This window comes from Carassius auratus, unplaced genomic scaffold, assembly GCF_003368295.1.
Source record: "Carassius auratus strain Wakin unplaced genomic scaffold, ASM336829v1 scaf_tig00034004, whole genome shotgun sequence".
Taxonomy (NCBI): domain Eukaryota; kingdom Metazoa; phylum Chordata; class Actinopteri; order Cypriniformes; family Cyprinidae; genus Carassius; species Carassius auratus.
In genome coordinates, this window is record NW_020526118.1 from 7344 (window position 1) to 29117 (window position 21774).

The following is a 21774-nucleotide window of genomic DNA, read 5'->3' on the forward strand; positions in this document are numbered from 1 at the left end:
CCTCTGAGGGTCAGCATCATCTCTTCTCAGGTGTTCTGGATCCAGACTGGAGCTTGTGTAAATCGTAGTGGCAAACATAGAAACAAATAGAGACATCATTAGCATAGCTGCTGATCCAACAAAGTAAAATTAATTAGTTTAACCCAAGCTAAAGAATAAAATGTGCATTTGATCAGATGCAACTACACTCACAATTTAAGATACATTATTCAAATGCTTGGCGAAAGAGATGCGTTTTTAATCTAGATTTAAACAGAGAGAGTGTGTCTGAACCCCGAACATTATCAGGAAGGCTGTTCCAGAGTTTGGGAGCCAAATGTGAAAAAGCTCTACCTCCTTTAGTGGACTTTGCTATCCTGGGAACTACCAAAAGTCTGGCGTTTTGTGACCTTAGGGAGCGTGATGGATTGTAACGTGGTAACGCAGGAGCTAAACCATTTAGGGCCTTATAGGTAAGTAATGATAATTTGTAACTGATACGGAACTTAATAGGTAGCCAATGCAGAGACTGTAAAATTGGGGTAATATGATCATATTTTCTTGACCTGGTAAGGACTCTAGCTGCTGCATTTTAGACTACCTGTAGCTTGTTTATTGAAGAAGCAGGACTACCACCTAGAAGTGCGTTACAATAGTCCAGTCTAGAGATCATAAATGCGTGAACTAGCTTTTCTGCATCAGAAACAGATAACGTTTCGTAGCTTGGGAATGTTTCTAAGATGTAAGAATGCTGTTTTTATAACATGGGAAATATGATTTTCAAAAGACAAGTTGCTGCCTAATATAACACCCAGATTTTTGACTGTAGAGGAAGCAACAGTACAAGGAAGTAACAGTACAACAGTACATAACAGTACAACACTGAATGTTGTTCAGTTGCTTTGACACAATGTATTTTGTTTAAAGCGCTATATAAATAAAGGTGATTTTACACTAGGGGTTGTTAACGACTAGTGATTTTTTTTTAAATCAACTTTTAGGTGATGAAAGTCAAGTCGAAGTCGACTAGTCGCTGATGAGATAAGTTTGGAGCTGTAAAAATTATCTTTACACAGCTATGGTATTTGACACAGTGCTGCATACATGGTTATTTCTCTTATAACAGCTCATTTTTATCAGTTCATTTGTCTTTTGAGTGGTTATATTTCTCACAGATTTCTATTCGTTCGAAATCCGATACAGATAAAGTAGCACAGTAAAGATTACATTCATATGAATGCATTAGTAAGAGCAATTGTGTGTGTGAATTCATTCTACCTGGCAGCGTCTCTCTACTAGTAAGTTGTGGGATTTAGTTGAGACATAAATTCAGAACTTTTCAGTGTCTAAGCTATTTTATTGAGCAATCATAGAACAGTGTTTACAGTACATTTCCACACTGAATGATTATGTGCGCGAGCGATCTGTGCATGACTTATGAGCTACTGTCTGTAGCCTATGTGTGTGCGTAACAGTGCAGCAGCATATTCGATTAGAACAGCAATTAACTTACCTTTATGATAAGCGGTTTCGAATGTGCGTTCTCCCGTTCAATTTCCAGTGTCCAGTAATATAATCAAACATGCATGTGGAGTGCTTTCATAGTATGTATGTATTTGTTATTTTAACTGTTTGGAAATGGAGCATAAATGTGGAAGTCCTTAGAAGATTTATCCTGTTGCACCCTCTATAGGACCGGCGACTAGTCAACGTCAAGTTTAAAGCGTTATGACAGACTATTGAAGTCAACTAGTGGACTAATCGAATTGTCGGCGCAAACCCCAATACACACACACACACGTACATACAGATATGCATTCTCCCCCCACCCCTCGCTTTTGCCGCTTTGTACCGCCAGTCTGAGAAGCGGGTCTTTGACCAGCGCTGTAATGGCAAATGGCTGATCGCCTGTGCTGGATTACTTCGACCCCCCAATATCCGTCTACAGTTGTAAAATTGTGTGTTTAAGGTGTATTGATTATGTGCTTTTGTGCTGCGGTGTTTTACCTGTTCTCACACTGCTCCCAAAGGAGCATAGTGTGGGTATTGTTTTTATTCTCCTCTCTTTTCTGTTATGATGTATCACTTTTCCCCTGTACTACTGTACTTCATTGCCTTGTACCCACGTGCAATGACAATAAAGTTGAATCTAGTCTAATCTAATAAAAATATGCATAATGAATCTACATTTTCCTCTTACTTCAAATGAAACCTTAGTTTGTGGCTCATTATTAGCCCATTATATTTAATAACAAAACATGCTAAAACAGTACGATAACAAATTATCTTTTATTAAACTTTGAACTTTTATTAATAATATAAGGAAAATGTTTTATTTGCATTGTAACACACAAAAAAAGTATTTGGGTTTCCCATTTCTTTAAAACTATAGTAGTATGTGGTCCATTATTAGTCTATTAATTAAAACACAAGCCATAAAAAGTACAATGGTACAAATTCCCATTGGCATTTAAACATTTGAATTTTATTAACAAAAACTAATAAGATGGATATTGTAACCAAAATAAATAAGGTATTTTTCCCCTTTTAAAACAAATGCTTAGTTTGTTGTTCAATGTTTTATTTATTTTAAATGGAAACAGCAACAATAATGAAAAACTCGCTTAGCCTATATTACAGGAAGAAATTAAACTTATTAACAAAACTTGTGCTTTTGGATCAGTATCTCGCATCAGTCTCATCATGCAACAAACCAATCCCTGTTAAAGCCTAAATAGAAGCTCTGCATATGCTTGCACCTGTTAATCGTTTATGTTTCATAGTTTATTTTGCTTTGGTGCAATAGATAAATAATTTATTTGTTTTAGATTTTTTATGTTTAGATATTTATAAGTCTTGTCCCGCGCCGCTCTCTGTTGCATCGGGTCTCGTGGGAGCAAGTCAGTAATCCACTGGCACTTGACTTGACAGTGCGTGAGCTACATCCTCTTTACAATCTCTAGATTATAAACACTGCATTCTGTCAGCAATGTAACGCAGCAGTTATGTATTAGACTTTACTGTAACAGACAGTAACAGTTGGTCTTACCTGAAGAATACAAAGCATTTTTTTGTTTAATTCGTATAATTTATCTATTATATTTATCTGTTTGTAATTTCGCCTATTTTCTTAGCTGCTTTATTCACCTACAAAATCACCCCAACCAAATAGAGCAGTTCAAGTCATCTGTTTATTTTTTTTTCCATATTGCAATATACATCGTTAAAACAAATAATGACAATGTGTGTTTTTTTTTCCAATATCGTGCAGCTCTACTAGTAAGTTTAATCAAGCTAATAGGCTCAGTAGCTTCTGCAGCATGAACACAGACATGTTCTCCATTGTTGTTGGTGTTACATGACGTAGCGGTGTCTGACAATAGTAGAGAAGTGGGGTGATGACTTTGTAGGGCTGTGACGGTTGCTGTGACAACTGCGTCACCGCGGTGGTCGGTTGCCATCGCGGTTGTCTACTGCCACCGGCGGTAGTGCATGTGACGTCACACACTCTATAGCAAGCATAATACACAATCTTGTATATACGTGTAATAACTAATAGTTGCAAATTCTAAGTCTATGGTAATTAACAAATTACCTCAAACACAGCGCTTCCTTTAGATTGGCAGATTTGAGCTCAGGAAAATAGTTTGCATTCAGCAAATTAATTTAGTGTTGAGTCATCTGCATTTATGATCCATGTTTGCACAAGTTCTCGTGATCGCAAACGCTGGCTGGTCAGGTTTAGTGAGGCTTTCTCCAAACTTGCCAAATACAAACAAGACAGCGATAAATAAAAATGGTAACAAGAAATATGGCAACGATTCCTATTTTAAAGAGAGCGCGTGCAGATGAGGAGTTACTGAGCTTGCTTAGTGGTGGAAAAGTAAACCGGACGCAACACAAACGCATTGCGACAGGTTTAGTCTGTCTAGTGTCTATACAGGACATTTGGACTCGGTGTCAGTACCTCACAGACCGGACGGGGATTTATCATGTCGTGTTGTGCTGCATCCAGTGTAGCATCACTGATTATAATGAGTATTTTGTCAGAAGTTCTCAAATAAACACAAACTGACAAGTTAAATAGAATGTGTTAGATGAGTGAAACAGTGCTGGGCTGATTTCATAGATGTGCATACATGTATATAAATATATCCTGTATATAATATATATAAAATATATTATATGCATGTACAGTTTAAGTCAGCTTTAATCACCTTTTTTGGTAATTCCATGAATTAACTGACCACGACACTGCTTGCACATAGTTTATTTCGCAGTTTGATATGAAAGGATACGCACAAAGGAAGCCTGCAATGGCGCCTTTGAGCACAGGACAGTTTCCGGATTCGCTTTACTTGCACCTGATAATAAAGTGAAGAGGAGCGTGTGTCTGAAACATCTCCTGTTCAGTCATTCATTCATTAATATATATATATAAAATATATATTATTATTATTATTTTTAATCAACACCGCGCCACACGCGGTTGTTGGTCCATGACTACCGCGGTGGTAAAAATCAGCCACCATCACAGCCCTATGACTTCGTTTCACAAAATATATGGATTGGCAGAACACAAAGACCCAAAGGTGTCATTTTCAGATTTATCCACTCTGGGACCCAAAGAAATAGTGAATTCATTCTCCCAAAATGCTGGATCCGTCTGGACGAAACACATATACCTAACAAAATATTTACATAAACATCTAAATGCATCTCCGCGTGTACGGGCCAATGTACGCTTCCCACGTACATTGCGGTGATGTGCTTTCTATCCAGTGTGAAATCTCTCATGTGTTTTGAAATTTGATAAACGACAGAATCTCTTGTCACAGTGTGAACACTTGTAAGGTTTCTCTCCAGTGTGGATCCTCTCATGTGTTTCGAGACTTGATGATTTACTGAATCTCCTGTCACATTGTGAACACTTGTAAGGTTTCTCTCTAGTGTGGATCCTCTCATGTGGATTGAGACTTGATAACCGACTGAATCTCTTGTCACAGTGTGAACACTTGTAAGGTTTCTCTCCAGTGTGATTCCTCTCATGTATTCTCAGCTCTGTTGACTGACTGAATCTCTTGTCACATTGTAAACACTTGTAAGGTTTCTCTCCAGTGTGGATCCTCTCATGTGTTTTCAGACTTGATAACACACTAAATCTCTTGTCACAGCGTGAACACTTATAAGGTTTCTCTCCAGTGTGGATCCTCTCATGTTTTTTTAGACTTGATGAATCACCGAATCTCTTGTCACAGTGTGAACACTTGTAAGGTTTCTCTCTAGTGTGGATCCTCTCATGTGGATTGAGACTTGATAACCGACTGAATCTCTTGTCACAGTGTGAACACTTGTAAGGTTTCTCTCCAGTGTGATTCCTCTCATGTGCTTTCAGAGTTGATGATTGACTGAATCTCTTGTCACAGTGTGAACACTTGTAAGGTTTCTCTCCAGTGTGATTCCTCTCATGTGCTTTCAGAGTTGATGATTGACTGAATCTCTTGTCACAGTGTGAACACTTGTAAGGTTTCTCTCCAGTGTGAATCCTCTCATGTATTTTCTGAGTTGATAATTTACTGAATCTCTTGTCACAGTGTAAACACTTATAAGGATTCTCTCCAGTGTGAATCCTCTCATGTATTTTCTGAGTTGATAATTTACTGAATCTCTTGTCACAGTGTGAACACTTGTAAGGTTTCTCTCCAGTGTGAATCCTCTCGTGCTGTTTTAAACTGCTTGCTGAACTAAAAGTCTTCTCACACTCAGAGCACACGTACTCTCTTACACCAGTATGTATTATCTGAAGATGTTCTTTCAAACTTTGTACATGCAAAAAACTTTTACCACACAAATGACATAAATGTGGTTTCTTCTTTGCATGAACTTTCAAGTGTTTCTTCAGAAGTGAAGCCCATAAAAACATTTTATCGCACTGATCACATGCGTTCTGCTTCTCTTGAGGATTTGATTCTTCATTTTCCTCTTTTTCTTCAATGAACTCTGAAATAAAGGTAAAATGATTTATTTTTGGTATAGTGCTAAAACCTCTTCAACTCTGCAGACCCAGTACAGGGTCCGAAAATAGCATGCAAGATGTTCATGTTTAATTTGCATAGCCTTCCTTATATGGTATCTGCCCATAAATGGGTTCATTTGAAAGCTTAGAGCAGTGGTTCCCAACCTCTTTCAACTCGCGGCCCACACAACCAAACACATATGTTTGCGCGGCCCACTTCAAAAAAATTAACTGACCCCGCTATTGTTGGGTTAATAACTTAGTACTCAGAAGCTAGATTTTAAACTATATTTATTGAATAAACTAGGGTTGTGCGATATGGACAAAAAAAAAAAAAACTATCGCGATTTTTTTGATCAATTTTGCAATTGTGCTTTTACAGTCATAAATGCATTCAGGATTAATTTGAAACATATTTCCAAAAGAAAACCAATCAAAGCTTTATCAAAAAGTTGTAACATCTCTAGAACAGACACAAGTCAAAATGATCACTATAGTGAAGATGTAAAAAAATGTATAGACTTTTTTTTTCTTTTTTGCCATGCATTGTTCATAGAGCTCATTAATTGTAGCGGTGCCTCAGGTGTTTGCAGTGTGTATACAGTAGGCTATGTGTATGCGGTCAGCAGTGAGAGCGCATAAATATAACGCGAAAGCACATTAAAATAATGCACGAGTGCGAATCTCTCTGTTCGCAGCAGATTTCCTTTGATCTGTCACAAAACCGGTTGTGCTTGCTCAGATACACGCTGCTTTGCGAGGAGAGAGTGTGCACACTTAAAACGTGTCTCCTCTCACTTAAACTGCATCCTGTTCACTAACAAATTCACTCTATGCTCATGTGTTAGACATTAATTATTTTCGCACGTTTTTATTTCTAGCCTTTTACCGCAGTGAGAATGCTCTGATCCGTCAACATTGGCTCAGAAAAAAGGCGCATCACAGACAGTGTGTGAACCTGGAGTTAGGCATATGCGCACGGTCGAATCGTGATTTTAGGACGTTTTCTTTTAATCGCACAGCCCTAGAATGTACTGGAAATGAACAGAAAATAATTGGCGGCCCACCTGCAATACCACCGGACCACAGGTTGAAAACCACTGGCTTAGAGTGTTTTCTTTACAAAGAATACCATTAATTTGGGTTTTATGATACATAAAGTAGTCAAATTAAGCTAAGAAATATATCCCCCCCCCCCATAAATTTCCGTCTAACGATTGCGAATAATTTTTCATAAGCATGTGTATTTAAAATATTTTTCACAAAATAGTCAAGTCATATATCACAAGAAAGCTCTCATTCTCAGGAATCTGATGATGTAGATCATTTTATTGTGTGACAATCACAGATCGAATGATCTTCAACAGAATCGCGATGTAAAATTTCTCACCTCATTGCAAATTATTATTTATCCATCTTAGCACCGCTTCAGTCAGCCACACATATAATCGATATAATCTTTTAGATTAGAATCTCTTCTTTCAAACAAGACCATTTTTACGTTTCTACGTGCTTCCAATGGTGAGATATAAAGCGTTTTGTACAAGTGCGCCTGTGAGACAGACGCGCAGACGCGCTCTCCAACTCATATGACAAGACTAAGCGGCTTTCTTCAGCTATATCTCTCAGATCTCTTTTGTGAAGCCCTATTGGTCGATATAGCTGTCAGTCAAAGCCCCTTTCGTCCACTTAGAGGTGCGAAAAAATGACACCATTGTGTGGGTCCGGGGGCAGGGAGTGGACACCGATGACCATTTCCTGTTACGCTTGCCGATGGGATTGTGTGTTCTCGGCTGCTTGTAAACAGAAACTACAAACAGACGCCTGTTATCAAACAGGAGTGGATTATCAATGATTAATAATCATGCTTCAAGTTATGGATGACCACCGTCACCGTGGAGAGGTCAGGACGCGCATCTGGTGAGGCGAAACGCCCGTTAGACACTTATATATGATTCTGAAGCGTGAGAGCTCCAGTAACAATAGCTTACCTGTTTATTGAAAGGAAAAGTACAGTAGATCACGCATCTCAGTGAAATTACAGTAAATACACATGAATTATTACAGTTCTGGGTGGATGAGCATAAATTTGTTTGTTGACGCTCCGAAAGTCATTGTTTAAGCTTCGCGGAGCGGTTTTAGCGCTGAAAATGAGTCAAAGCAAACAGAGAGGACCCTGGATCATATTACAGATGATTGAGACAGGTAAGAATAACTCATTCAATCATTACACAATACAGAATAGACATAAATGAAATGATATGAAGCTGGAGATTGTGGATTCTATTTTAGATTGTGATAGACCAGATATTTTTTATAATTGTATGCATGTTGCTATTGTGCAATTTGACTTATTCTCTTTCAAAGACTGTTCAGAAAATACACACACAAAAAAAGCACATTGTATTGAGATGGTTCTTCATATGTGAAACAACATAAATAATACTATTTGTCACAAACAGCAGCTTTTTATGTAACTTCTGAGTGTTTTCTGTAAAATAATATACAGATATCACATTATTCCATACTGCAAGTGTGCAAAAGATGACTTCATACTTATTTAGACTAAAATTTTATACAAAAATGGTATTATTCCTTCCTTCAGTTGGAATAGAATAACTTTTGCATAGATTAGGATAGAAAGAATTTTCCTCTATAAGCTAACATGTGCTAGAAAAACATGAATTTTGTCTGAAGTTGCTAGGCCCTTCAATGCCTGAGCTATACCATTTCAAACTTCAGTTTACACAAATAAAATAAAAAAGCGCCTTATTTTTTTTCCCTATTTATTATAACACAGACAGCATATATTGTCATTTTTATCACTTTCAACAGTGTTTTGTGTAATTTCAAAGGGTTTCCTTTAAAATGATACCAAATATTTTGAGCTTACACTTTTGCATGTGTATAGGGAATCATTCAAAATGAGGTAGGAAAATGGAAAAACGGAAATCCCCAAAATAGCATTTGTGCTTATGAGCTAAAAGCTGAGAATGTCTGTAAATACACAATTTACTTTTTTTGCTTCAGATTCATTGACTTTTACTAATTTAATAGGTAAACTGGGTGAAATTTTTTTTAGAATCATTGTTTTGGATCAATTTGACTCAAGGGTTTTTGAGCTGTATAAAAAAAGAAATATATACATTTTACTAGGGATGCGACGTTGGCAGATTTAAACCACTTTACCACCATCACAACCCTAGTAAAATTTTATATACATATATACAATTATATACATATATACAGTAGGTAGACAACCAGAATGGGTAATACCGCTATGTGTACAGGGCTGCGGCGTTAACTGCAAGTCAGTCGCGTGTTAAAACCATTCACGAAACTACCGCCAGGTGGCACAAAGGGATGAATTGCAAAGTTAATGTAATTGTAAAATGAGATAAAAGTAAAATAACAACAACATTATGATATAACATTGTAACATCTTAAAAAAATTTTTTTACAGTGAGTTAATTTCAAATCGTAGGATAGTCTTGGGCTACAGTCTACTCATCAAAAATTAAAAGACCTTTACACAAAGGATCTAATGGGTGCTATTGCTATTAAACAGACATTAAATATGATCACTGATCATAATCTAGATGTGCTCTGTTTGAGAGAAACCTGGCTAAAACCTGATAATTACATTATTTTTAAATGAGTCCACCCCCCAAGATTACAGTTATAAACATGAGCCGCGTCTGAAAGGCAAAGGGGAAGTGTTGCTTCAATTTATAAAAAAGTTTTTAGGATTTCTCAGAGGGCAGGCTTCAAGTATAACCCTTTTGAAGTAATGGTGCTTTACATTTTTCCAGAGAAACAAATGTTAATGATAAATCCCATTATGTTTGTACTGGCTTCTGTATACAGGCCACCAGGGCACCATACAGACTTTATTAAAGAGTTTGGTGATTTTACATCCGAGTTAGTTCTGACTGTAGATAAAGTTTTAATAGTTGGTGATTTTAATATCCATGGTGATAATGAAAAAGATGCATAAGGATCAGCATTTATAGACATTCTGAACTCTATTGGGGTTAGACAACATGTCTCGGGACCTACTCATTGTTGAAATCATACTCTAGATTTAATACTGTCACATGGAATTGATGTTGATGATTTTGAAATTATGCAGACAAGTGATAAAATCTCAGATCATTATTTAGTTTTGTGCAAACTTCATATTAGGACTGTGCAATTAATTGAAAAAAAATTATTCAGTTTCGATTTTGGCCTCCAATGATTATGAAAATCCAATGATCGAGATAAAACTATTATTGTGCCCCATTCCCCCCACTTTTGCAGCACTGCACTTTCGTTCCTCCATAAAAGCCCAATTTCCTGTGCAAATCTGTAAAATCATGTAATGTGACATTTGCAAAATGACGTGCTTGAATTATCGAAGTATATTTAGGGCCCAAGCACCGATGGTGGACCCTCTTGTATCTGCTCCGTTTAGTAGGCCCCGACCACTAATGATGCGAGGACCCTCTTGCATCTGCTCCATTTATTTTTAGGGCTCAAGCCCGAAGGGGATTATTCTTATTAGGGCTCAAGCCCATTGGCCCTCTTGTTCCCCTAAGGATTATTCTTACTATTATTAGGGCCCAAGCACCGATGGTGTGAGTAGGGATGGGCATTTTGGGAAATTTCTCATTTCGATCATCGATAGGTTTCAAAAACGATTAATCGGGGGTATAATGAAAAAATCTGAAGATTGTTATGAAAATGAAAAAATAAAAAAATAAAAATCTGACATGAAAATCTGTCTTGAAAACATGAACATGATTAGGACAGGTTAGATAATGATTATGATGAAGCAATAAAGCAGCAAGAAATATCTGCCTGAGGTGAAGTGTAGCCTATACCAATAAACGGAAGCTAATTCTATGACACAGCCTATGATAAATCAGTTAACTGAGATTCATATCAGACGTAACATTACAACTTGTATCAGCACAATAGGATGCTAAGTTATGCGATAGACAGAGAGAGAGAGAGAGAGAGAGAGAGAGAGAGAGAGAGAGAGAGCGCAAGCTCCCGCTGATGCGTTTTCATGCACGCTGAAAGATGGGCAAGGACATTTTTTTTTACTATGGCTGTGTCCAAATTCAGGGTCTGCATCCTCCTTAGGATCCTTCCTACCCGGTTGAAGGAGGAGGGGTCCTCCGACGACCGCAAAAAACGGAAGTCGGTGTTTGTGAATTTGGACAGCCTACCCTTCTTTCAGTTCCCTCTCTTAACCGTTGCTCATATCCTGTCGCCTAGCAACCGTGACAGCGGGTGCGGACGCGGGTGAAGAGCTCATCGTTCTCTCCCCGGAGCTTTATAAACACTTCTGTCTGCTCTTTCGTCTTTAGAAGCGTTAAAAACAGCTTCAATCACCAACAAATTAGCTGTGTGTAAGAGGATATTCACACAGGCAGTAAGGAAGAAGCTAGTTTACGAAAGTAAACGTTTTTTTTTTTTTACATATAAACATACAAATGTAAAAAAAAAAAAATGCTTAACGCTAAAACAAAGTGACTAACTAGACAACCACTGAAAATATATATTTTTGAAAAGACAGTTTTAAAAAAACTTAGAAACATCGAAAATAATACTCCTCCCCGACTCCTCTACCGCTCGCTTCGTCCTGCCGAAAAGAATAATGGGATAGGTAGGATGGGAAAGGATCCACCACACCCATCCTTCCAATTCGGGGGAAAAGGAGGACGTATTTGTGGGCCGCATTTGAAGGATCCTACGAATTTGGACGGCCTTCGTCGCGGCGCTGTGACGTAACATCCTTCAAATGAGTACTCCGAAGGATGTAGACCCTGAATTTGGACACAGCCTATAGATTCCTATAAAGTTCTTATTATAAATGTATGGCAGATTTGTGCTATATTTTCATCTACATTATTAATTGTAATAAAGTTTTATTTTTAAGTTAAGTTTTATTTTCCATAAACCACCTGCGCGTTTTCAAAGCCATAATAATTTAATTAGGCCTATACCCACAAATATGACGGAAAAAAAGCTTGGCTGCATTATTATAACATCAGTAATAAATATCAATAATAATATTAAACATTAAACATTAAAAATTAAATATTTAAGATCAATATCATTATCGGGCATTGCTTATATGAGCATGAAACGAATCGCTGATATGCAGCGATTTCAGCAGAATTGTTCATGTTAATTAATCAGACGTAGACAAGCTCTTGCAACTTTTATCTGAAAAAAATTCGCCAATGCAGATGTGAACTTGACCAAAAGTGTAACTTGATCCGATTGTGCTTTACAAACACGAAAGTACAATAAATTCACATTAGTGTCACTATCATAATTTTTTTATGTATTTTAATATTTAATTAATTTTTTTGTATTCAATTTGCACTTTCTGATCAAGCTAAATATTATTTAAATATTATTTAACAGCATGGAAATCACTGATTATTGCTAAATAATTGAATAAGATTTAAAATATATTTAAGATAAAAACTATGACAAACAAATAATTTAGATTTCCGTCATCTTTACGAATATAATGTAATTAGGCTACAAATATATCCAGTGCATTTTTATTTTATAAAAGACCATTTCATTATTTGTCTGTGATTTAAAAATTAACACACAAAGATACTTTTTCTTTTTTTGCTACTTTATTCAACGGCATTTTTTTTTTTTTTACTTTAGCAGCATATTTTGATCCAGCGGTGAAATGTAGTTTTTAAAAGATAAAGAAAAAAGTTCACCAAGTTTAACCAAACAACTATTATAAGGTATAAAACAGAGACCAAATAGCCTAGATATTTTAACTATGGCTAAAACTCAAAACTAAAATAATAATATTACATAAAAAAAAAGATATTATATTTACCACGACCGGTGAAACATTCAAATGTCTATTCAAAAAGATAAGTCGGTCTACGCGCTCAGATGTTGCAGGGACAGCCAGGTACCACTGGACAAGTAAACCTTCTGTCCCTGAAACTAATGGGCAGCAAATATTTCACCACCATTTCAGCGAATAGCTTTGTCGTCTTCTCGGTTCTGCCTGCGTTGCATTTACGTCTTACGGCAGGTGATTCAATGCTCATCTGAGTTGCCGCTCTGTTATCGGCAGATATTTTATGTCCAAATTTTAGATGATAGCGCATTGTATTTGTTGTAGATTTGTGTGACAGCTTGGCGCTGTACAGCTTACCCTGAACTTTTTTCATCGCTCTTCTCAAAGGGAAGCCAGCCATCACTACATGACTTTGAGGCCATAATTATGTCTTCTTATGTCTTCTGAGGCATCAAGTGGGAAGCTAACCAATCAGAGACCAGGGCGCCGCCCAACTTGCTGCCATAACCAATAAAAAAAAATAATAATAATAATTTTGATCATCATTTACGTGATCGATCATCGCTGTCGCGGTCGAGTACTCGATCACTGTTGCACATCCCTAGGTGTGAGGACCCTATTGTCACTGCTTTGTTTCTTATTAGGGCTCAAGCCTGAAGGGGCGAAGAGCCCTATTGTTCCCCTAAGGATTATTCTTCTTTTTTTCTTTTTTTTCATTAAACCTTCCGGGGGTTTTGGGGGGCCTTAACATGCTCAAAAACTCTTGAAAATTGCCACACACAGGCTAGGACCCGGGCGTGGCACAGGGGCTCTACAGCGCCCCCTGGAACACATTCTTCAACCATAGCTTACACATACTTGCATGTATTTATATGAAACTCAGTACACTTATAGATCTCATTGAGCTGAACAACTTTCATGCTACATGTCATCGGCTTCGCCAAACCGGAAGTCAGCTATTCAGGGCTGTTTAAAAAAAGCATGCTCTGGAATTTGAAATAATCCTCTGAGGACTTTCAACCGTTCACCTAAATTGTTCTTATCAAGATGGACAACTTTCTAATTCACAGTCATAAGCTAAGACCAACAGGAAGTCAGCTATTTTGATTCAAATATGTATTTTGGGGAAGATACCGTTGTGAATTAATGCATACTCCTCACAGGGGAAGTACACTATACACACCAAACTTTGTCTACATGATGCCAAGACATTGAGGAACATAAACTGCGAATGGATTTTGGATAAGTTGAATGGTTTTGCCATGGTGATTTTTTGAAATAACAGTAAAAAGGGAAACATTAATTGTCTTGTATTTTTAAATTGCAGCTTCCAAACATTTCAAAACCATTTTTCATTTAGAGAACATGTGATAGAGGAAATATGCATAGTTTCACAACTTTACAACACTTTATGATTAAAATAAAAAAAATTGTCAGACATCTGATCTCACGCTGTCACTCTGTGTGAGTGCTGACTGAGTGTGTGTGTGTGAGAGAGAGAGAGAGAGATGGGCATGAGCCGATTGGCAGACAGAGAGAGAGAGAGACTTAAACATCTCTTTAATCACCAGAAAAAAACTATTTTACTATTAGTAACTACTTTACTATATTTTTTTTTTTTGTCGTTGTTGCTAATTGTGCTGTTTTTCATTACATCTTAAGATATCTATTAGGCCTTGTCCTTTTCTGACAGTTTCAGGAATTAAACAAATTCTAAAAATACTTATTTGTGCGGCAAATAATATTTTCAAACTCATTTGATACTGACCCTCTGACTAGGGGTCGACCGATTATTGGCGACGATATTAAGCATTTTTATTGTTATCGGCATCGGCCATTTTCAAAACCGATTTGCCGATAAAATTATTTTATTTTGAAATAAGGGATCTGGCACTGATCCAGCCACCTCAGTCAGAGCGCACCGCTCTGTGGCCTACTAAGCCCTGCCCATTGTCGGTCTGATTTGTTGTGAGTCACGAGCCTGGCCAATCAATACGGCTGGTGCTGCTGGAAAATGTTCCGCTCTCACACCGAAAGCACAGGAGGGAGCTGCTTCAGTGATCATCATCACACATCAGTAAGTTCTCTCTGAAATCTCTCGAAGGTAAGAATGCAGTAAACGTTCCTGAAGTTGCAATAAATCACTACACTGAAGTTGCAAAACACCTAAATATAATAGATTTATGATGACAAGCCCCATTCAGTTATTATACTGTGAATTCCCGGTCAATGTCAGTCATTGCAGTGATATGCTTTAACGGATCATCGCATCAGTGCTGAGATAGTGAAACTAAAACCTACTTCTCACACCATTCGGCCAACTTAACGTTATATTGTGAATAGGTTATCAACACGAATGAATTCACTCATGTCTGCCGCGTTTTTTTTTGTGTGTGTGTTGTTCACATAGCTTCACTGAACAGCGTCCGTTCCGTTAGGGCTCTTAGTCAAAAAAATTGCGCATATTTGGAGAAATATTGCTTTATTCTAACATGATTGCAAAATAATTTATCATACATATTCAGATTTACCATTATGCAATTTCGAAGAGCTGAAAGGGCATCAAGCGCGAGCTCTGACGCCCTGATGCGACGCGAGCTCCCTATTCCTTAAGCCCCTTTCACACTGCCATTCCGGCAAATACAGGGGTAAAGTGTTCCTGTAATTGTTTCCTGGTCGCTAGATTTGGCACTTTCACACTGCCAGTGATGACCCGGTATATGTGCGTGCTTTCACACACAACCCTTGAAGATCCCGTAACGACACGTGACATCAGCGCGTGACGTGTAATGTACGAGTCGACAAAGCTTGGCACGTTATAGTACTTTAACTGAAGCAAGCAAACGATCTCAGTGTCAGCGCGGAAAGTGAGGAACTAACTGATCTCTGCTTCATTACAGTTTGCACATATGTTTTCGTCGCGAATGTTGATCTTCCTTCAAAACAGCCGGTAAAAAAGTCGCGCGATAACGCGCGTCATCACTTCGATACAGAATTAGATCTGGCTTTTGTTCACACAGCGCTCGTTCCGGATCGATTACCGCAATGTTACTGTGTCCCCTACCCGGGTTCGATTCGGTAATCAATTCCGGGACGTGGTTGCTTTCACACAGAAGGCGATAACATAAATTGTCAGTAATCTCACATTGCACGTTTCTGGATGACGCTGTCCTGTATACTTCCTAGTTTGTATCGCCGTGATAAACAGTCAAACAAACATTTAACACATAAAAAAATGACATTGCGATATTTTATTTTTCTGCAATATATTGCAATATTTTTTCTTACAAACAAAAATGGGGTGAGCACACTTACATTCTCATTTTAAATGATTTAAACATCGACACCATTGTGTCAATTGATTAATATGCGCGAGGGAGAGAGAACAAAAAAGCGCTCGTGTTGTTTGAAGACGGATCGCTGTCTCTATGTATCTCTCACGCGCGCTCTTTATCTGTCTCTCTCGCGCGCTCTCTGTCTCTCTCGCGCGCTCTCTCTCTGTCTCTCTCGCGCGCTCTCTCTCTGTCTCTCTCGTGCGCTCTCTCTCTGTCTCTCTCGTGCACACTCTCTGCCTCTCTCGTGCACGCTCTCTATGCCTCTCTCACGCTCTCTTTGTCTTGCGCTCTCTCTCTCTCTGCCCTGTTAAACTTGCATGTGTTTTTCAGTCCTGTCAATGATAAACTTTCAATCTATGATGGTTAAGCTGTGCAACTAATCCGCGAATCACATTCGGATTAACTTAAAAAGCACACACATACACATGTGTATATGTGTATATATATATATATATATATATATATATATATATATATATATATATATATATATATATATATATATATATATATATATATATATGCGTGTGTGTGTACTGTGTATGTTTTTTTTAGTTAATCCATTGATTTGCATTAGACTATTAATTGAGTAGTCACCTCTATTATTTTAGGTTATGATTTAGTCATCAGAAAATAATTATGAGAGGTTAACCTATTGCACATTTCTAACATGTAAATTATTGCTGCCAATACTTCCCTTTCCCTAAACTGTTTAGCTGTAGTAAAATATCCATAGGCTTAATCATGAAACATACTGTGGTCCCACTTTTATTAATATTAATGTTGTTATCATGAAACATACTGTGGTCCCACTTTTATTAATATTAATGTTGTTATTATGAACAGTTCTCAGAATTAAAGATGTGTTAAAATAATTTAAATAGTCTTTGTCAGAGGCCTTTTTATTCTTAATTTTGACATAAATGTTAATTTTTACACTAGACACATATCGGTTCAAAATATCGGTTATCAGTCTCCTTGATCTGTAATAATCGGTATCGGCCCTGAAAAATGCATATCGGTCGATCCCTACCTCTGACACCCTGTGACATGACATTTATCTGAATTTACATAATCTCATCGATGTAACAGTAAATCTGTTCACATCACAGATGAAGACTAAGCTGTGATGCAAGCACAACTATTTCACAAATGCTTATGAGTCAATAAAATCAAAACACTTTAAAATTATTTAAGGATTTGGTAACACTAAAATTATTTTTTGATTTGTTAACATCATTAAATGCATTGGTAACTCTTCATAAAAGCTGCACTCATCTAAGCATTAGTAAATAGTCAGTTCATGCTTTATATAGCCTCCCAAAATTAAGTCATTACTTAGCATTTTATAAATACAGCTATATTTAAATTGTTCATGGTTTATATGCACAGTTATTTTGAGGAGATTAAAGGCTATATATATATTAGGGGTGTAACGGTACCTGTATTCGTACCGGACCGTTTTGCTACAGGGCTTTCAGTGCGATGCACGTGTGTACCAAATGACGGAATGCAATATTTTGTGCACGGAAAATAAGTACATTTTCGTGTTTCCAAATGAACATATTAAGTGGCGGAAGTCTCCACGTTCAGCGCAAATCCCGCCCTGCAGCTGATTCTAAGGACAGCGACACACTGGATGCGTGGCGCAAGCATCTCAGCTGCGTGGCGTGTCCGTTTTTAATTCGGCTTCCATGTTAACAGGTTAGAGCTTGCAGGCTGCCTGCGTTGAGACGCGTTTCTCAGGCGCGGCTCGAGCAGCGCGGAAAACGCGTGCATGCTAGAAATAGAACCGACGCCTATTTTTCACGTGACATGCAAGCACGTAGGAAGCGTTTCCAGGCAAAATAGAATAGGAAAATATGTTTATATATCATTTTGTACACAAATACATATTAATTAATGACACATTGATGTTTGAAAGTCTATAGGTTGACATAAATTGAGATATAAATGTAACTTAAAAAATTAATAATTATCGCTTTTCAAATATTGCACCTGTCAAACAGTCTATTTTGCCGTCAATGTTGACGGTGTCCTTTATCGGTAGGTTTTATATTTATGCTCAACATGAAGTATTAGATATTGTTGTCATGAAGACAAGAGCCTGGTCTGTCAGGAGTCTCCCTGTCACCTACAGCAGCAGGTGAAGCAGGCCTACAAGCTGGGATTGGTAATGCTGCACTGTAATCATAGTTATTTAGGGCCCGAGCACCGAGGTGCGAGGACCCTCTTGTATCTGCTTTGTTTATTATTATTATTATTATTATTCTTTTCCCGAATGCCACAGAGACCTGGCCCATACCTCCACGCACATATGGACATTGTGAATTATCTTGTTTTTGGTCTAAATTACTACACAATGCAGGAGTTTAAAAGCCACAAGTCTTTGGAAAGTTACTAGTCTTTCTGCTGTGGCTGGGTCCATCTGCAAGCCTCCAGGTGATGGAAACAGTGTTGTAATGAAGTCTATAAACGCCTCAGATGTAAAGTTATTCGCTGTCAAAGTGACACAAAAATGAATGGGAGTCAATAGCCGTGTTTCCACTATTGAGCTAGGACCGGGCGTGCTAGTGCGTGCCAGGGCCAGTCGCGTTTCCACTGTCACTTCCGGGGCTTGTTCGTGCCTCGCCGGGGCTTCCTTGGGGCCAACGGCCAGGTTTTTTCGGCCCGACGAAATCCTTGGGCCAAAGCGGGCCAGCTGGGGCTAGAGGAGGGGTTATGAACAAAGGCGGAGTTTCTCCGTGTCTGAAGAGCGTCAGCGCGGATCATTTCAGAAAGAACACAACTTTAACACCAGCATTAAATACATTTTAAAATCAGTTGAGCTCAAAACTCAGTCTTCGTCAGCAGCGAGTGTTTGAAATAACTTGATCTGATGTGGATTACAATCACTAAACAAGGCAGAAATATTTATAAGCGATGTAAAAGACTATGCACGATAAACATTAACATTACCATGGTAAATATGACCGCTTGGAGAAATCAGACGTCAGCATCTTATTCTCTATCACAATTGTGTATTTATTAAGTAACATTTTATCTGTCGTCTTGTTTCGTGAGATTAGCTCCACGTTGCATATCATCAAAATATAATAATGATTTTTGTTCGGGAGCTTTTATAAAAATAGAGAGTGCTGTTGATCATTTCAGAAATAGCCGCTATAACGCCACACTGTAACGGATTTTTGTAATTTGAACAGTATTTTACTGTAATATGTACAGTATAATACTGTTAAATGTGCCAACAGTATAATACTGTAAATAGCAAAGGATTATGGGAAAATATAAGTTTAGTACTGTAATTATTCTCTACTGTAAATCGATTTACAGTAGCGACAATGCCCGCGAAAAACTGACCAATGACAACGGAGACTTCTTTTCAACGGTTTTTTTTTCGGTTGGTTGGGACAACTGAGGAAACACTCAACAAAAAGGTTAGTATTGTTTCTGTAATTATTTTATTTAAAACCGAGATATTTTCAAATGCAGTCACTTATTAACAGCAACCTAACACGAACCAGTGTTGCAAATTGAGTGAGTTGTGAGGACAATATTCCTGTAGTCAAGACTTTTTTTCTGCCTGTTTGTCAAGGCCTGAGGTAATGTTACAATTGTTACGGCCGTCATCATTATGACAACTTCAACGGGGTGAATAAAGTTTACATTGACTGATATTTAGTGACACAGAAACAAAATAAGCTTTTTTTTAATGCTCCTCTGCCTCTTTAATGTAAATTAGCTAAGCAGGAGGACTCTGTGGAAACTTTACGTTAACAGCAAACTATCTTGAGGTACAAAAAGAAAACGTGAGGCAACACTAAAGACGGAGGTTGTATAACAGTATTTTTAAGTGAATATTTCGTTTTCATTTAGTTTTTTGCTGTTAGAACCGCGGAACGTCGGAGGTTTGGAGTTGCTTGGAGTTCTTTTCTGGCGGTTACCGTCATCTGAAGAAACTGGTAAGCTAACAATAATTCAATGAGGAAAAGCTGGTGATTATTATACCAACGTTGACTCTTATATTAAAACGTTAACATAATCTGAAAACTGTCATTTCTATCTTTAACATACTGTTTAAAAAAGCAGCAGTCAAGATGGTTGCGCAGTTTTGTGTGCGAACACTGCAAGTTATCTGTCCGAATGCATTACAGATTTTACCACCGTATATTATAATGCATAGGAACGTGTCTAATTTTAGGTTCAGTGGTGGTTTGCCGACTTGTCCTTGTAGCTTTCAGATTCTGTCTGCACTAAAGTCACACATGCTTCGTAAGCACACACAACCAAATAAGGTTAACTGCAGACCTGCTCAAACGGATCCTGTGATTTGTCAGGTTGTGGGATGCGAGCATACTGTACATCCCCAAATTGTCCTAGCTTCTGCGACCATTTAAATTGGCATATAAGAGATGGGGAAAACGTTACCTGCTCCTTTCCCAACTGTGAAAAACATTTTCATGTAAAATCATCTTTCACATCTCACATAAGCAGAAAACACAGAGAATCTTTGGAGAACCCTGTAATAATAGATGCTGATGCATCAAACTGTAGACATGACAGTGACATCCATGATGACAATGACATCCATGATGACATTGTTGTGCATTCTGAGGTTGATGATAATTGCAATGATAAAGATGAGCATCCGACGAGCTGGATGGCGCCTTGAATGGCAGACACCGCCGTCGGTGTATGAATGAGTGAGTGGATGGGTGAATGTGAGGCAACTTGTAAAGCGCTTTGGATGGCCATGTGGTCTGTTGAAAGTGCTATATAAATGCAGTCCATTTACCATTTTAAAGAAACATTTTTGACAGAAGACATATTTCAAGAGGAATTTTAATTATGTGGCACCTGAACAGGTGTATCTAGGTAAAAATTCCAAAGGAAAGGACTGCTTTTTGCAGGATGTTCCAGTAAATGAGACCCTCAAAGCACTTTTGAGCCCTTGAGTCAGTCAAAGCACAGTACATTGATGCAAAGACACACAGATCAGATGACCCACATTTACTGGAGGATGTAAGAGATCGCAGGATTATAGTTTCTTAAGACATTTCTAAAAGACTATTACTGTTTTTGTATTCATATGTCATGCATTTGAGGTACACTTTAATTTTCATCATCATTTATGATCAAACTTCTATTTTGCAAGATAGGCAGACAAAGATATCACAGAGTGACATATGCTTATAAAGCACATTGAGAAGTATTTTAAAACAAGATGCAAGTATGTTCTCTATATATGTAATTAATTTCTCCCAACCTTTTGTTAATTGCTCTACTTTTAGGTCACTGCAACTCCAGCAGATGCAGAGAGAAGCCTCTCTCTGCCCAGTACCCCAAGACTGATTGCACTTGGTAAGTCTATTAAAAAGCTTTTTTAATTGATACTATGGATGAGATTAAAGTTGGTCAACATCTACCAGCAAACAGATACCCGAGAGCTGACTGAACGTCTGCTCTTGTGAACATGTGTTGAAGATTAATATTTTGTAAATAAAGTGGTAAATTATGTTTAATTATTTTAGGCAGCAGCCAATCCAACCAGGCTGTATATCACAAGCTCTTATCCTAAAGCTTTTAGGCTGCATTTATTTGATCAGAAA

The 21774-nt window shown here is 37.7% G+C and overlaps 1 protein-coding gene across 6 annotated transcripts in view; it reads right to left on the reverse strand.

Moving 5' to 3' along the window:
• Positions 1–1523: 1523 nt before the first annotated feature.
• Positions 1524–21774, reverse strand: part of LOC113081371 (zinc finger protein 664-like) — a 28025-nt gene continuing 7774 nt past the window's right edge. For all 6 annotated transcript variants that reach the window (XM_026253476.1, XM_026253475.1, XM_026253478.1 and 3 more), the window contains one exon: positions 1524–5979. In XM_026253476.1, the coding sequence (XP_026109261.1) occupies positions 4754–5979 (1226 nt within the window). In that variant the 3' untranslated portion in view covers positions 1524–4753. The remainder of the gene's footprint in view (positions 5980–21774) is intronic.